This window comes from Nestor notabilis, unplaced genomic scaffold, assembly GCF_000696875.1.
Source record: "Nestor notabilis isolate BGI_N333 unplaced genomic scaffold, ASM69687v1 scaffold12695, whole genome shotgun sequence".
NCBI classification, from domain to species: Eukaryota; Metazoa; Chordata; class Aves; order Psittaciformes; family Psittacidae; genus Nestor; species Nestor notabilis.
This window is the reverse complement of record NW_009928922.1, coordinates 55,334-72,738: the sequence shown is the minus strand read 5'-3', so window position 1 is coordinate 72,738 and position 17,405 is coordinate 55,334. Positions and strand designations below refer to the sequence as shown.

The 17,405-nt window shown below is 39.9% G+C and overlaps 1 protein-coding gene across 1 annotated transcript in view; it reads right to left on the bottom strand.

Moving 5' to 3' along the window:
• Positions 1-17,405, bottom strand: part of GRIN2A (glutamate receptor, ionotropic, N-methyl D-aspartate 2A) — a gene marked incomplete at its 5' end in the record, with an annotated part of 76,435 nt that overhangs the window by 5,697 nt on the left and 53,333 nt on the right. The window contains one exon of the mRNA XM_010014752.1: positions 11,030-11,217. Within this exon, the coding sequence (XP_010013054.1) occupies positions 11,030-11,217 (188 nt within the window). The remainder of the gene's footprint in view (positions 1-11,029; positions 11,218-17,405) is intronic.

The following is a 17,405-nucleotide window of genomic DNA, read 5'->3' as shown; positions in this document are numbered from 1 at the left end:
ATTCCTGCAGGATAGAGTGCCAGGGCACTAGGAAAGCTGCAGCCCACAGATAATTTGCATGTGTGAATTGGAAGTCGAACACAAGACTGTGATGGATAAATTGCTTCTCATAGAATGTGAAGGAAAAATTCAAGTAGAAAGGATAAGTACTCAGGCACTTTAGCAAAGGCATTTCACAAATTTATAAGAGAGATGATTCTGTTCCTAGTTAATTCTGAGTTTAGTTTTGTGCTTGAAGCATGAATTGAACCTCTACAGCTGAAAAAGACAGTCTATCTTCTCCCAAATTACAGTGCTCAATCTTCAAAATATCTAAGAGCATCCCCAAAGAAGAAAGTCAATCCTAATGAACCTTTAAAAGTCTTTTAATCCAGGACATAGGGACAATACATTATGTAACAGTATAGATATTGCACACTGTCACTGCATAAATAGCTGGGGTTAACAAAACTCACAGAGGCTATAGAAAAGAACCCGAGTCCAACGAGAGAGCAATGCTTCTACTTTGTGCACGAGTAGCCAACGCTCTGACAATCAGCCCTCATTACTTCCCACAGGAAAACTCACATCTCCCATGATTGTCAAACATCAATTTGATTTGACTGCTGTGCCCTTTTACAGTTCATAACAAAATTCATGAAGGAATTTAAACCTCTCTTTTATTACTGTTTCCTCTGCCTGCCTTCTCTTTGGCATGTACATCTGAAGTATCTATTGATAATCCACTAACCTCTCCAAGAACATCACTACACAAACCAACCAAACTTGTTCTGAGTCGAGATAAATGACAGTGCCCTGGCAAGCTACAAAGAACAAAGAACAAAGCACCCCAGAGTCTCACAGATCCTGCTCTTGCAATATCCCTTCCCTTCTATCTGAGGATGACAGAAATCACTGTTAATTAACACCCAAAAGTAATACACTATTTTACAGATTGCAAAGCACTGTGAATCATTGGATTTTCATATTTATGAAATGATATTATCTGGGAATGGAAAGATTAGGCTGCTAATTCTAGTCTATACAAATCAGTTACAATTTACACTATATATTTATATATGTATGTGTGTATATACACACAGAAACACAAACAAAACAGTTACTAATTTAACTGTAAGAACATTTCAGCACAGCTGACCTTATAAAACTGGCAAAAATCCCCCATCTATTTCTTGCTTTTCCTGCCCATTCCATTTTACCCAATATATTTATAGAAGGCAAAACATTTTTATTACCAAATCCTCGGGTATGAGGAATTTTTTAACAGTCATACCAATTAATTCTGTATAAAAATCAGCCACTTCCAAGCTTGGCCTGGAGTTGGAACTGAAAGCACTGAACTTTGAGGCTAGTTTAAACTTCAGTTTAGGATTTTTTTTTTAAATACCCAGGTCCTTTAGAACTGCTTCATTCATAGTGTAAGAATCACTATAAACAAGTAGTTCAAGCAGTGCGGAGCCTCTGCACTATTCACTCAAACCTCAGAATGGTCTTCTCTAATAAAGTGCAAAATTCTGGTGCTGCCAAGCAGTAATTCCATACTATTCACACAACGGGTTTCGGTTACAGCTCAGACAGTACTTGGATCTCTTTGTATTTCTCTTGGGTGCTTTCCTGTGGCTGTGGTGCTCTTGGCTCTGACTGCTGTTTGCACCAAGGCATGCCAGTTGGACATTCTGACTGAATATTCCAGCAGAGCCTTTCTTTCTACATTTCAGTGCAACACACCTCTAGAGTATTGCACACTTTATCATCCTGGGAAGGAGTGAGAAACTGTCCAGTGTGTCCCCTGGACAATTTCTTCACAATAAAAACATCATTATCCAGACATAGAAAATACACTGATCAAAGGGCAGACTTACATGCCCCTAGCAGTTTTTGCAGGCTGTGGTGTCATCGGTCCCTGCCACCATCTTCTCAGAGCTGAAAAACATGCTGGCCTGTTGCAGTCTCTGTCATTGTCTCCTGGAGAAAGTCAGGTCTCCAAGGTTCTTTTAGGAGGATTACTGGTATCCCCAGATTCCCTTCATTTTTGGGACCCAGGATCTTGTAAGGGTCTGGCATCTTCCCTTGGCTCTGAGCTTTGCTCATTAAACCACCTTTCTGAAAGAGGCATCACCAAGTGATGGGCCAGCCATGAGACACTGACATGTCTAACTTAGAGGTCATTTTACTGATGTTATTTTTTTTTCAGTGTTTTTTTTTTTTAACTCTACATCTACATCTGCACCCAGGAAAATGCACAAATACTGACAATTACATGTTAGTTATGAAAAAGAGAATGCCCAAACCCACATAAAGTCATAAAATGGCAAAAAGTGACAGAGATGGAGAATCTAACCCTGTATCCTTCTGATGGCAAAATCAAGAACGTACATCGATAGTTGGTAGGTAACAAGCACCAGAAGTGCTGTGTGCCTGGCAGTGCCTCCACTCCCTTCTCCAAGGCCACAGCCAGAGGGCTTTTAGTCTTCTCCTCCACACAGCTGCTGACAAGCACGAAAAAGCACACTTCCAGCCAGTACAGCTGTGGGTCACACTTCATCCTGACGTGAAGAACACCCCAAAATCAAAACGAAGTCCATGATTTACCTCCTTTGATCTTCACTCTTGGGAAATAGAGGGACTTTTTACAAGGGCATGCAGTGACAGGACAATAGGGGGAATGGCTTTAAGCTTACAGAGAGGAGACTTAGATGAGCTCTTAGGCAGAAGTTTTTCCCTGTGAGGGTGCTGAGGCCCGTGGCACAGTGTGCCCGGAGAAGCTGTGGCTGCCCCATCCCTGGCAGTGTTCAAGGCCAGGTTGGATGGGGCTTGGAGCAGCCTGGTCTAGTGGAAGGTGTCCCTCCCCATGGCAGGGGGTTGGAATTGGGTGAGCTTTAAGGTCCCTTCAACTCAAACCAGTCTGGGATTCTACAAAGTAAGCCAAGCCTGGGCTGGGTTTCAGTGCGATACAGCTAGATTAAGCACAGACTCATGACAGTCTGGAACACCAGCCAGAAGTCCTAGACACTGTTTGGTTTCAAAAGGTGCGCTGCATTCAGCCAGCCCCAGGGAAACACCACCAGCAGAAGTGTGGACAGAGTGTTTGAAGGAGGGAAATTGAAGAAATAATAATGGTCAGAGACAGGACTTTGGAATTAGCTCTACATGTGAGAAATGTCTGTCAAGAAACCATTAAAAGTTATGTGAGGGAAGAATAAGCTGCAAAAATATGAATTGAGATTACAACCAAAGCATTGACTAAGTAGAAAAAGAAACAGAAATGATCCTTGTGAAGAATTTACTATTTACCTGTGTTTCACGTACCTATCTACACTCTCTGCAAGAACAGTTATCCTGCCAGATGAGTAATTACATTAATTTCACAAGATTTGTAACTGGAAAATTGACTCTTAAATTTTGATTCTCTTATCCTCCAATGATCAAATTAAATAGCTAATTAATTGTTTTAATATTTTTAGAATCACTGAAGTCTGTAATTCACTGAGCTCTTATTTTTCTTCTTTAACAGACAAGTGTTTTTCTGCTCTACTTTAACCACGTATGTTAGAAACAGGTTCCTGGGAATGATCACTGACAGCTCACAGGCTGCTTCAACTACTTCCTTAGGAACTCTAGAGGGGCATTCTCATCACGTTCTTACCTTCATTTTAACCTATTTAAATTATTCTCACACATAGAGGGAGAAGAAATCTATTTTATCTGTCCCTTATGAATCCAAAAAAAGATTTTTAACACTTAATGCACTGTTTGCAACTAAAAATTTCAGGGCCAGCCTGCTCCTTTCACCGTATTGCAAACCAAAACCTGACACGAGGTGCCAATAGAACATGAAAGAAACAGCAAACCTCAAACAAACTGAGGAAAAAGCAACCTAATGGGGGTTTTCTCTGGCAGTGGCATTTCTAAAATGTGCTACTGCTCTCTTGAGCGTGGGTGACAGATTGGCTTTACAGTGAGATCCACTGCACAAAGGCACTGCAACCCCCTGAGCTGTAGAAACCTCCAGTGCTGGACATGTCTGCGCCAGTGTCGCATCCTGTATCAAGTGTACCAGCCAACTGCAGCTGCATGGAGAGTCACCCTCCTGTGACTCTGTGCAGTGTTTTTACAGTTGCATGAATGGGAGTTGTCTAGAAATGTTAATTCTCCCCTGTGTTGTCACACACTGCAACCATCCCTAGCTAAGCGTGGTCTGCCTGTTCTGCCGGAGCATGCCTAGGGCAAGCAAGGAAAGGATGCTCTGTCCAAGTGGAGAAAGCCGAGCTGCAGCCTGACATCTTTTTTGGTTTATTGGTTAAGTACAACAGACCTCAGCACATGCCATGGCCTTGTATCAGGTGCAGGGCAGGAGAAGGCCAACCCAGATGGAGATCACAGTGCATGGGAGAACAGAAGGTGCAAAAAGAAACAGGCTGGTATTGACAGTATAAGGGGTGGTGACTCTTGTGCAGCCTGAGTTTCAGCCTCAGGACCCAGCATGCACATAAGGAAAATTGAGATATACCAGTTACAGATCTTGAATAAAATGTTTAAGTACAGACTTTCACAACGGTCAGATGTAGGGCATCATCTTCAAAGATGGTGGCTGCACTAGCAGAAACATCTGTTCATTCAGACTGGACAAATGGTAGTTTTCAGACCTGAGAACACTGTTTCACACTTACTCTGGTGAGAACTCCCACTGAATGATGGACGAGGAAGGTAGCACCCCATCACCTGGACCCTAACATGAGGGGGGGGGGGGTTGGAACTAGATGATCTTAAGGTCCTTTCCAACCCAAACCATTCTATGATTCTATAAGAAGGTCTTTACTGAACAGCGGCGTCAGAAGCTGGAAGAGTTGATGTGCATTTGGTTCAATAAGCTCATCAATTTCAATTTGACCTAGTTATATGATCCATCCAGCACGTTTCATGGAAGAGATTATATAAAGCACAGCAACTTTTGGAATTCAGTCTGGATCCCCCAAAACAATCTCTCTTATTTTCTAAGTTATTTCCCCTTGTAAAAATAGCATGAGGAACACAGATGACTGACAGCAGTAAACTTCTTGTGAGCTAATGACTGCACTCTGCATGTCCCCATTAGCTTCAGATGAATTATCAGAACTGCTAAGCATGACTTTCAATATTACAATCCCTCTAACTCTTGTTCAGCTACACAAACACCCTCCACTTATACACTCACACTCTCCAGTCACATTTGTTCCACCCACTGCTTGAGGAGGACACTAAATATAAACAGAAAATCACTGGGATTGTGGGTGTATTCTGCCTGAGCAGCACACACTGAAAATGTGTCCTTATAATCACATATGTATTTCCTTCTTGGTCTTTAACAGCCAAGTGAGTCACACTGCTACACTTCCTTATCATCTAGACAGTGATTTGGAAGGCTTATGCTAAAATATGAAAAAAACCAACAAAGAGCTTTCCTCTTCCAGATGTAAGGGGGTAAATCTCATTTCCACAGTTACCTATTACCACTAGGGAGTGGGAAGCAATTATCCACACGGGAAAATAATTCTTAGTGTACTAAGCCATCCTAAAAGCACATAAAGATTAACTAGAACTGAAAGTTATTAAAAAGGGGACAACAGACTCTCTATGGAAACTCAAACCAAAACCAGTTTTCTTCTTTACATCTCTGTGTCACTAATTGCTTTAAAGGTTGCAGCTTTAAGGGTTAAAGGCTTAATACAACTATACCATCTGCCCCTCTTTTCCTGGAGGTCTCTTCCCAGACCCTCATTTGAACTGAGCTTGTAACCTGCAGGTAGCACAGTACGTTACCAATACCTCAGATGAGTACTGCCAGCTGGCTGGTACTTTCCCACTGCTCCTCAAACTTGCTCTCTTTACCCAGCATTTTCCTGTTCCTTGATTCCGTCCATTTCTGCTTGTCGTGTGTCTTTTTCCCCTCTATTTCTGCTGCACCCCCCATAGCTAACAGCTCCTCACTGTCCTTCTCTCCATCCCTTGCACACTCTGAAGCCCTTTTCTTACTCTCTTAATCCCAAAGCAGCTTTGTCATTTGCAGTTCAATAATCTCATTTGCTCACAAATGAACAGGGAAAAAAGGTGGGGGGGGGAGGAGGGGAGAAAGAAATTCTCCTCACCCACTAGACACCAGTGATTCTGCTCCAAATCCCAAAGACATGATGCTACCGGTTTTGGAAGCAATGTCATTTGAACAATGCAAGATATATTTAGGTAAGTACCACTCTGTTTTAAATGACACTGTGCAGCCCAAGCTGGAGGAGTATCAGCAATACCTGGGCCTTCAGACAGCTGGTCAAAAGTTCCTGCTACTGAAGGCTGGAGTACGTGGGTGCCTTCACAAACGTTGTAGTCCAGCACCTATAGACTTACTACATTCCACAGGCTGCATGCCTGAGCCTTTACTGACTTACCAAAGAGCAAACTAGCAAAAAAAAGCAGTTGGCAGTTGCGAGGGGAATATGCTGGGTTCTGGGTATGCCAGCCTGCCTGGCTGCTCGTTGCAGAGGTTTAGAAAAGAGGTTTCATGTGAGCGTTCAGTGCACAACATTTCTGTGCTGACACATTCCTGTGGCTGTGGGTGGAAGATCCAAACAAAATGATGGTGCTGCTTCTTAGCAGCCGTATCATTTCGTCTGCTTCTGAACTCCTGGGTGCTTCTATTTCTCTACAGAAGATTGAGAAACAGTGTTTGCATCTCAATAGAAATATTTTTATTTCTCTGTTAAACAACATGAAATGAAAGTTTCATATTGTGACCACAGCAAGCTAAAAAAAAACCCACCAAAGCATGACCACCACTGTGCTTCAGAGGATTTCCCTGATGAGCCAGTATTTTAAACAAAACTGCAGATGCTATTTGTCAACTGGAAGTTGTCGCAGATAATGAGATGTGATGTACAAAATGCAAGATGTATAAAGCCAAAAATTCACCAGTAATACACTTCCCTCACATTCTTTATACAAGAAAAAGCAACTCCTAACTCTTTATATCGAGAAGATTCAGTGTTCCAAAGCAATTAATCTGACAAATGCATATTCATCTCAATTTCCTATGGACTGGGCTGCATATATGAACCAGCACAGACCACACAATGATACATTTTGGGGTTATTTCAGCAACTCCTCCTCATCCTCCTTCCCTCTGTCTCTTTTCTTCTTTGTTAGAAAAACACATTTGGCATCTTGTAGCCTGCTTCCTTCCACTGAGACTTCAGCTGCTTTCACACTGTAATTGTTACTTGTCAGCATAATTTGTCCACCTAGAAGAAGTACCCTTAGGATCAGAACACTACTCATGTACACACTCATAAACTACCCAGTCTAAGCTTCAAGTTGTCCCTAAACCAAACCTACATTCCTCTGCATTTACCTTACTCCTTTTTTCCCCAGTGCCAGCAAGGTAAAGAGAGCATTCAAAGCCATCAACTTTGGAAAGTATGAATAGATGTTCCTGCATGAACAAGTCATTAATACTGCAATTGGATGTTTTACAGCAGCAAAGAAGAGGGAAAAGGTTCTTATCCATTGTGCAAAAATTTCATTTCGATGTGTCAATGAAATGGATTGATAGGAGAATGATGTAGAAGAAGCAAGGAAAAATCAAATGAGAAAAATCACAGGAAAAAGACATATGCAGAGGAAATTGAAAGCTCTAAAACATATTTCAAAAGGCTATCTCATCACTGTGTAAGTGTAAGAGAGAACTGAAATCATGGGGCTTTTTAGGTGCATTCAGATATACTTTTAAACAAATTACTTGGTCTTAGACAAGTATCTAAAATCATCCAAAGGATCTCTCTTCTTACTAACCTAACATTCATATCAAGAAATTGTGTTTGTTCAACTCATCAGCACTTTTCTTTTTACAGTTATGAAACTCATTAGATTTATAATCATGCATTGGAAATTAACCCATTCTGTGATGAATATTCTATTACATATATTGAATAATAATTCAATAACTACTAGGTGCTTTGCTGTTTTATAGGCTGAATCTGAAAGAATAATAAAGTCAGCAAAGGCTATACATGTGAAAGAAGTATTTCTGCCTTCATCTGTGTTTGCCTATTTACTTAAACAACCTAATTCAGACTCCACTGAAGCTTTCCCAGGGGTATCATCTTAAGATGAAGCTTTCCCCCCATGCTTGCTTTTAGTCTAGATAACTTCAAAGAGATTTTTAGTGATACAGCAAAGTGATGTTGGTCTGAACTCTGGGTTCATCTCTTCTAATTTACAAAAACAGAGTTATGTAAGTTCATAGCTACAAAGATTACTCATCAAACTACCGAAGTTAGATGTATATTGCAAAATCAGGTCATGCTAGTTCCAGGCAATCACTCTTTACATTTAATTTCTTGGTGCTTTGTTCCAGTTCACCTGCAATGTACTCTGGAAATCAGCAGAAGAAATTTCAACCTCAATATCATTCTTTTGTGGGGTTTTGGTATGGTTTTTTCTCCCCTTTTTTTTTTTTTCCCTCCCTGTTTGCTTAGGTTTTTTCTCTGAAAATTATCATCTAAACCTGTGACACAATGTAGTGAGACATGATAGCAAACGCCTCTGGGACTAAAGGAAACATACCTGCCAATAATTCCTACACATCCTATATGTCCAACTGCTGTTCTCTTTAATAGTGCCTACACCACTTTCTGAACAATTTTAGGGATCCTTCACAGGAGAAAATGAACATTTTAGCATTCATGGGTTGTTCAGAGTACCTTCTTAAGGCACTGAAAAATAACGCTGAATAAGATGCCATAAGCACATGAACAAACCAGGATGATTGTGAATTCAAAACTTTTGCTTATCTTCTGAAGCATTATCTGAGCAAGATGAACATGGGAGCAGACATTTCGTGACAGGGCTTCATTCACCTGGGTGCTGCCTGTTTCTACTGCAAGTTTATAAATTATTCTCATGACAGTTTTAATACTGAGTTTTGTAGGCAATCCATTTGTATTATTTTCAGCTACTAAAAATGGGTTAAAGATATAAGCATTCATATGCTATGTAAAGCCACAGGTCACTGTAAATACATGATGAGATTTTTTCCTCTTTCCTCCCATCTATTTAGTTTTCTCCCTCACACACAGAGACAAAGCGATGCATAAAAATGCGGTACCTCTGGTATTTTGACAAGCTTTTTCTTGAATAGGTTCAAATACTTTCCCTTCTATTTAATTTATTTTCCTTCCCTGTGATTTCAGTTCTTTTTGTTGGATGAGAAGTAGCAAAAATGATGAAAGAGTAAGCATGAAGAAAATGCAAGGTGAAAAGAATGAAAACCTCAGTGACGCTCTGGCAACATCTAGAGGGGTTAGCCCACGACTGAGAAAGGCACCTCAGATCCTCCTTAAGGCTACAGAAGCATTTTCTTCTTTAGTATTGGGCAAAGAATTCAACTTCTAATTCTGGGTCAGAATTACAGCACCTGACACTTAAGAGTATTACACAAATAGAAAAATACTCTGTTCACAAAATACAAATAGAAAAATAAAGCAAAGATTTTAGGAACTGTTTAAAACAAGACTATGTAACTGCTTGAAACCTTGCTATTATGGGTGTTAGCTTCATTCCTTAGCAGGAGGAAGCAATGTTTCTTCCATAAGCCTCTCTAAATCCAGCAGATCAATAATGATGACACTAGTATCTCTATAGGTACATCAGACAAAATGCATCAGTCATGATGATTACATCTCTTCCAGTCACTTACCATTATAATAGGAATAAAATCCATGTGCTGGAAGATGATCACACTCACTGTCTCCAGTATGAAAATTACTGTATTGGTTTTTACAGAACAGGAGGCTGCTATGCCGAGGTCCTGCACTTTGCCATTTAAACTGTCCTATTATACAGAAATTTGCCATTCTTACTCTCAGTGGCATTCTACTGGTGACACCAAGTGCATGTTTATTTTTCAGTAAAACTCTCTTTTCACTGACAGAAAACTGGAAAGTTAACACATGCATCTATGTAAAAAACCCCAACAGATCATGTAACACACCCTATATTCCAGTCTGAAGAAGGATTTTAGTTAGTCATAACCAGACCCCTTTTAACCAGCGTATTATTTGCATGCACATGTGAAAGGCTTGAAGTTTCATTGTGGCAAAGAAATATTTCTACATTCAAAATGTAGTTCAAGTCATTATTACTGTCTACAAATACACCAAAAATGCTCAGGGCAGAATTGCCAAGAGGACCTACAATTCTTCTCTTTTAGTGTTAGAATGAAAAATAGCTGTTTGAAATCCAGTTAAACCGGTCACTCTACTTCAATTCCATAAACATTCTTTCACCAGAAGTTTAAATTAATCCATCCTAGATTAGGCATCACTCACACCAGCTGAACTGAGATAAACACTCAGCAAAACTGTCATAGAATCACTTGGGCTGGAAAAACCCCTTAAAATCATCTAGTCCAACTGCTAACCCAGCAGTGCCAAGCCCACCGCTAAACCATGTCCCCTAGGTGCTACATCTACACATCTGTTAAATACCTCCAGGGATGGCGATTCAATCACTCCCCTGGGCAGCCTGCTCCCTCCAATGTTAGACAATCCTTTCAGTGAAGAAACTTTTCCCTAACATCCAATCTAAACCTCCCCTGGTGCAACTTGAGACCTATCACTTGTTACTTGGGAAAAGAGACCGACCCCCACCTTGCTACATTGGAAGATAACCAAGTAAAAACTCCTCAGGAACTGCTCAAAGGCAAAATTAAGAAAGAAAATATATTAAGAAAGCTCTCTAACACTAAGGCCAGCATCACTTTGTGATAGATATGTAAACATCTTCTGAAAATAGATGCAAATGCCCTTGGTGGTGAGGTGAGTTAGAACAGAATGGAAGAGAATTCCTGTCTCAGCATCAAAAAATAATTTTACTCATTTGTTTTGCATTTGTTTCATTTTTCTAAAGACTATAAGAGTAGTAGAAGTCTCAGAGCTACTAAAACTGAATTCACTGTGCATACGTAGAGAAAGAAAAGAAAGGACAAAAGATTGGTCCCTACCATCTCCAACAAACTGAAGGAGGGCTAGATCAATTTGCCTCTTCCAAGGTGATCCTTTCTGAAGTGCAATTCCATAGCCTGTAGTGGCAAAGATGTATCCACTGCCTATTGTAACAAGTTTGCAGCCTTCGTCTCTTCCAGCCTTGTAGTTCAGCACTGCTGCATCATAGATGAAAGCATCCAACTTCCTGAAATGAAAGAAAACATTTTACAAACCAAATCATTAGGTACAGCTGTTGTCAGGCTTTTGTCCTTGATGTTAGGACCCTGTTAAATATCATATGGATTTGCTGATATCATTAATTACATATCCTGCTCTGCTGTATCTAAAATTAACAAAAGGCATCTATTTTAGTGAGGGAAAAGTAGGACACATAGTTTTGCATTTCTATTTTAGGGTATGCTGTTAAAAAAATAGTGAGAAACCCAGCTACAAAACGTCTTGCCCTGTTATCTTTGTATCTTTGCTCTCAAAATGGATAAATACCTTGAGATGCAAAATTGTCTCCAAACCCAACAGAAATGACAATAGAGAATTTAGAACTGAAACAATAATTAATTAGCTTATTTAAAATAATGAATAAGACTGAAAATGTGACTTCACTAGTTTGCCGCAGAGACTTCCTTTATGTCTCTTTCCAGAAATAAACAATGAAAGAGCAGGTTAAGTCCTTGCTAAGACAGAGGAAGGTATTGGAGCATATCTGGTACTGCTATCTACATCATGCTTAAAAATCATAGAATGTATTTCTTTATGATTTGCAGTTGTAAACATATCCTTTGTGTATGTAGACCACATCAGGAATAAAGGAACATGTGGAAAAGTTCAAGCCATCTAGCCAAAAGTTCAAGTTCACGTCATCTGCCTACAAATGTAAGACTGGGATAATCCCAGTCTCCCAGCTATACAGGGAACACAACAAAATAGAGGAAAACAAAGTCTGAAATGAAAGGAAATGAGGTCCGTGGTGTTCTTTTAAGAAGTGCTATAAAGCAAGAGTTAAAAGAGACAGGTGCATGGATATTTCATGAATGAAGCCACTAAAAGTGCATGTACAAGAAGAGGAGGCCACCTGCAAGGACAATCATTTGCCAGCAGTAGACCTTGATCAAAACAGACATTCTTCTACCTACAGAAATTCATTTGTAATCTTTGAAAGGAAAAAACCATAAAACTTAAGTTTATTTTGTATTGCTGCCCTTATCTGCAGCCAAAACCTTTAAGATTTCTACCACTTGCACAAGACCAGCAGAATACAGAGGCAACAGGAAAGCAGTATTGTCTCAGCCAAAACCTTTCCTAAATCATGCACTAAACCAAAGTTATCACATCCCCCAGTAACACACTATTTTTCACCAGTAACACACTGCTTTTTCAACATCTTTTCCCATCCCATAGGAGTCAGAGGAACGGGGAGGAATCAGCTACACAATCAGCTTCACAGGTTGTTTCCCTGCCACTCTGACTGGCCCTGCAGCTCCCCAGCACTGCCATACCTTTGAGGAGCCATAAGGCATAACTGGGGAGCACCACTGAAGTTTCCTGACTGGATGAAAATTACAGAGGCTGGCAAAATAGTGCTCATAGCAATTGGGACCTCTCCTCACAGAAGGGGAATTAGAAAAATAAATTAATTGTGGCACAAACCGGTACAAGAACATCAACTTCAATTATATCGGTGTATCAGTAGCAGTTGAGAATTCTGTTGCTACTGAAGTTTTGGAATCACTTTGGAAGCCACTAGCTTCAATCAATTTAAGTCGATAAAGCTTTTCATATATGTCCAGAGAACAGAGCAAGACCTAGGCAGACCAGAGTTTGGCTACTGACAGGAAGAAAACAATACTTTCATTCCATGTTTGTTCTTAAATAATCAATCATACAGAACCCAGCTTTTGCAGGAAGCTACATAAGATAAAAAAATTATGGCACTGAAATATACCCCTAACCTCATATATAACCCATATAACCATATATAACCTGTAATATAACCCTAATCTCATATCAAACCAAGAGCAATACCAGGAGAGCGTGAGGTTGTGGGATTTTGTGTGCTGTCATGAAAAAGTGAAGAGTGAAGGTCAAGTGACTGTTCACTGTATTTATTGCTTCCCTTCTAGGATACTTACCCCAAAGGTCACCACTGAAGTCATCAAATTGGAATTTAGTGAAGTAGTTAATTTAGAGAAAGTACAGGTGGCTCCTGCAGCCATTAAAAGAAATAGCTGAGCCATCACTTCCTTTGTTTTTCCACTCTTCCCTGAAACTATTCCCTCAGCTTAAAACACAGCAGAGCTCCATCAGTGCTAAAAGTCTTACTCCCTCCTTCCTTTAAATGGGTAATTTAACACAGAGAAAACAATTGCTAAACATCTGGTAGGTGATGTGTCACAAATTCAATCCAGAAACAAGATATGGATGGTTACCTAGCACTGAGGGCAACTAAACTGGAAATAGCCAAGAGGATGTTGGGGTACTGCCCAAGCTGCAGTCTTCAACATAAGACCAGGCAGTTTTCTAAATGACATGCTTTGATTCACCACTTGGGAGACAATCTTTGGTTTGTGTAGAAAGAACAATCCACATCCTGTGGGTAAGCACACAAGGTAAAAAAAAAAAACAAACTGTTTGTCATAGCCTCAAGATACTTGTAACAGTTCTGATCTACAGCAGACAATTGCCATAATCAATACAATGCAATCTCATGCTTTTAGACCTCTGCAGTTATCTCTGAGAAAGGTAGGATACTCCCCATCTCAGTGGATGCCTTTGGCTCAGGCAAGGGATTGGAATTTAATGTGGGCAGACGCTGCTGCAACCAGCTGATCTAAGTTAAAACACACTCTAGAATCTGTCATCTGTTTATTCTGGGATTCATGGTTTTGCAATGTCAGCATATAAAACACATGCTGGTAAACACAGAAAAAAATATGAAGAGACTCAGACACAGAAATACAGAGGAAGAAGATAACTTTGCTAAAGATTCCAGGGCAAAAGTCTTATGCTACCTCAGAAATCATGCTCTTCATACGCAGCTTGCCTCCTTTGTTTGTGAGCAGAGTAGTAAAACCTTGGGACAGAAAGACAAGGCACGATCACGATTTCACTCACTCACTGTGGACCCACCTCCCCAGCTTCCCAGAGTCTTTCATCAGCTGCAGTGGGTACCTACAAGCAAAGCAGGTTCTGAAGATACAGAAGGCTTTACTTTTGAGGGTTTTTTCTAGACTACTTCTATAAGGTCACAATAAATCTCATTACAAAACTGATTTAAAACATGAAGTACTTTCTTGACAGGTGCCGAGTGCTGAAAGGTTCTGCTATCAATTGCTGCCCAATGTACGAACTGTAAATAAAAAAGTTGATTAGCCTCAAAAAGTCTTTCTGTCTACAAACTTACATTCAGAATATATTTTCCAACATAAATCTTATAACCTCTCAAGGTTATAATTATAATTACTCTCTGTTATCATCATGTGCTTGATTACAGAAGTACTATTCCTTGCAAAGCCAAGCTTCAGAACATGATGTACCCCTGCAGCGTGGGCAGGGAGTCACAAGCCATGACTGAAGCTCTTGGATGTTAGGGCACCCAACTCTTACATCAGTAGGAGGTGAATTCCTGACACTCTGAATTTTTAAGAACTTTCAGACAACTTTAAACATTCCTCAATCAGACTTCCCAAAAACCGAGACAACAAAATCTGGGCAAGTCTGAAATTTGACCCTTTCCAAGTTTGCAAAGCTGGCAGTGACCAGAAGCTCTGGAAGCAGACAAAAGCGGCATTTGTACAGGGCAGCAGACTGCTGGGGCCGCAGAGGACTTCCCTTCCCGTTATTCTATCTGGGAAAAGCCACATCTGCTGTTTTGCTTGGCACTAATGGAAGAGCCAGGCTGTGTGCATGGCAATGACTGCCGGGCACAGTAGCCCATCTCTGTCTTGTCATTCTCAAGGCAGGACTGGCAAGCCTGGATGTGTGCTCCACTCACCCTTTTCTTCTTTCTCTTCTTTTTCTGGCAAGCCCCAGCATCTTTGTCCTTGTGGCAGCAAATTCATCTGTGCTAGACAGCTGAGAAGCTTTGCATTGGTTTGAGCACTGACCGCTCTGCTATATAAGTTATATAAGTGGAAGAGCTTACAGGCACCAAGTACCACAACCCACATCAAGAAAGGCTCTAAGACTCTTGCAAACATTAGTCATGTAAAATGGAATCAATTAATTTGTCACTTCAGTGCAGCCACTTCAGGGGGCAGAAAGCTTTGCCACATTGTGTAGGTTTAAATAAAGTGCTAAGAATTACTAGAAAGATGAAAGAGAACTACAGAAACTGGAATGCAGCAAGAAACAAGATTTATAACTGCCATGAAGTAGCCAAATGCATCAGACATCTTCAATGAATGCAGAGGAACAGAACTACAGTGTTATGACTCATCTGGGCAACTGGCAGGTTTGTAAACTTCCTTGGAACTACTGCAATAAGACTGGGAAGGAGGGAAAATAAACATTTTGGAAGATTTATATGAGACTACAAAGGCAATTGTCCTTTGTTTCTCAGCAAGCACAAAGAGGAAAGGGATTAGGGAGAATTTTAGCTCACACAGAATAGGACAACATCAGGTGTTATAAAATTATGAATTGTAAGAGTCCTAAAAATACCCAAAAGTGCATTACTGAATGTAATAATTTGAAGTGGGAGATCTGTGAAAAACAAATGTGGACAGTCTTGTACCTAAACATTTGTGAGACAGCAAGAGGTATGAGTTGAGAAATCAGAATAGCTATTGCAAAAAAACATTATCTAAAGTGTTGCTGTACTCATTCAAAAATGCCTCTGTAAAGAAAATTAGAGGACAAGGTATAGAAAAGTAATTTCAGAAAAGCTGAAAATACTTCCTTATAATTTCCCCCATCTTTATTATTGGCTCATACTTATCATCAAATTCCTATGATAAAAATAGAAAAGCAGGGTTAGGAAAACGGTCCTTTATTAGTCATAGTTTCTTCCTCCACAACAGAAGTATAGCTCACTTAGAAAGTATTGTTTTGCTTCCTAGACCCACTACATGACCTTCCAGCAAGGTTGTTTTCTTGATAGAACAAGAGGGAAAATGGCAATCTGCTCAGTAGTCTGGAGAAACAACCAGTAATGCAGCACACCAGAAGTTCATCTCTTTCAGTTACTTTGTGTCCCGCTATGACATACATGAGAGAATTCAGAAAATGAGAAGCATGCTTTAGTGCAGTCCTCTTTATTCACGTTCTTCTATTTTCCTGTCAAGCACTGCAATCTATGGAACAAATAATGCTGTGTTTCAACTGAGGATCAGAGAAACTGGAGCATGACTGAAGTCACTCTCCAGTTTTCAACTACTGTGGTAAATCCAAACACAGAACATCTACAACAAAATTAATGTCTTGCTAAAGTGGGTACCATTTAGGGCAGTGTTCATCTGTCAGATTCAGGACATTAACATCAGAATCAATTTTTCTCACTCTTGTTTCTTCCTGTTTCCTAGCACCCTACGTTCTTTTCATGGCCAGACAAAAGCAGTCTATTATTACTAACACAGATTTGACTAACACAAAATCAGAATGCATGTAATACACAAATTGTACCATCACAGCAGTTTGCACTTCATTTTACTATAAACAGCTGTATCACAATGATTTTTCAGCATTATCTTTAATGAAAAGAACTTTGAACCCAAATAGGCACTTTCTGGGCCTTATTCTGAAAAACTAAAGCTGAATTATGTATGTAAGAATAATTATTCATTAGAAATTATATACATTTTATTCTGAGGAAAGACAGTTAATGGAATGAGATCTATTTTTGAAATTTGCCTAGGTGGCTTAAAACCGTAAGAGATACTATTCCTCAAAGTTGTTGTAAATAAATGCAAAAGAGACTATGAAGACTATGACACAGCGTCAGACCTGTTTAGTAAGGCTCCAGCTGTCTTTTGAAAGTACAGTATCTGAAAGGACTGTCTTACAACAAAATAAGACTGGCTGCGAGTTAATCCTCAATACTTTTAACACCACCTTCATCCTCCCCTCTTTACCCCCATCCCCTCCATCAAAAACACTTTTACCTATTAAAGCTTTATACCCTATGCATAATTTTGGAAAGTCATAGCTCATTTTCAAAACATTCTGCAAAAACCCACTACTTTTGAGCTTTTTTGCTTTTAAAAATAAGTTGCCAAGTCTGCAGAATAGGTGCCTTATATGACCCTTAAAATAGCATTTATAGCTTGATTTTTGGCAAAAAAAGGTGGTATCCACTTAAGGCTGGATTAAACGTAAGCATGTTTTAAGATCATCAATACCACCGTTGGGAAGGCAGCAAGCACAAAACTACTGGCTTTA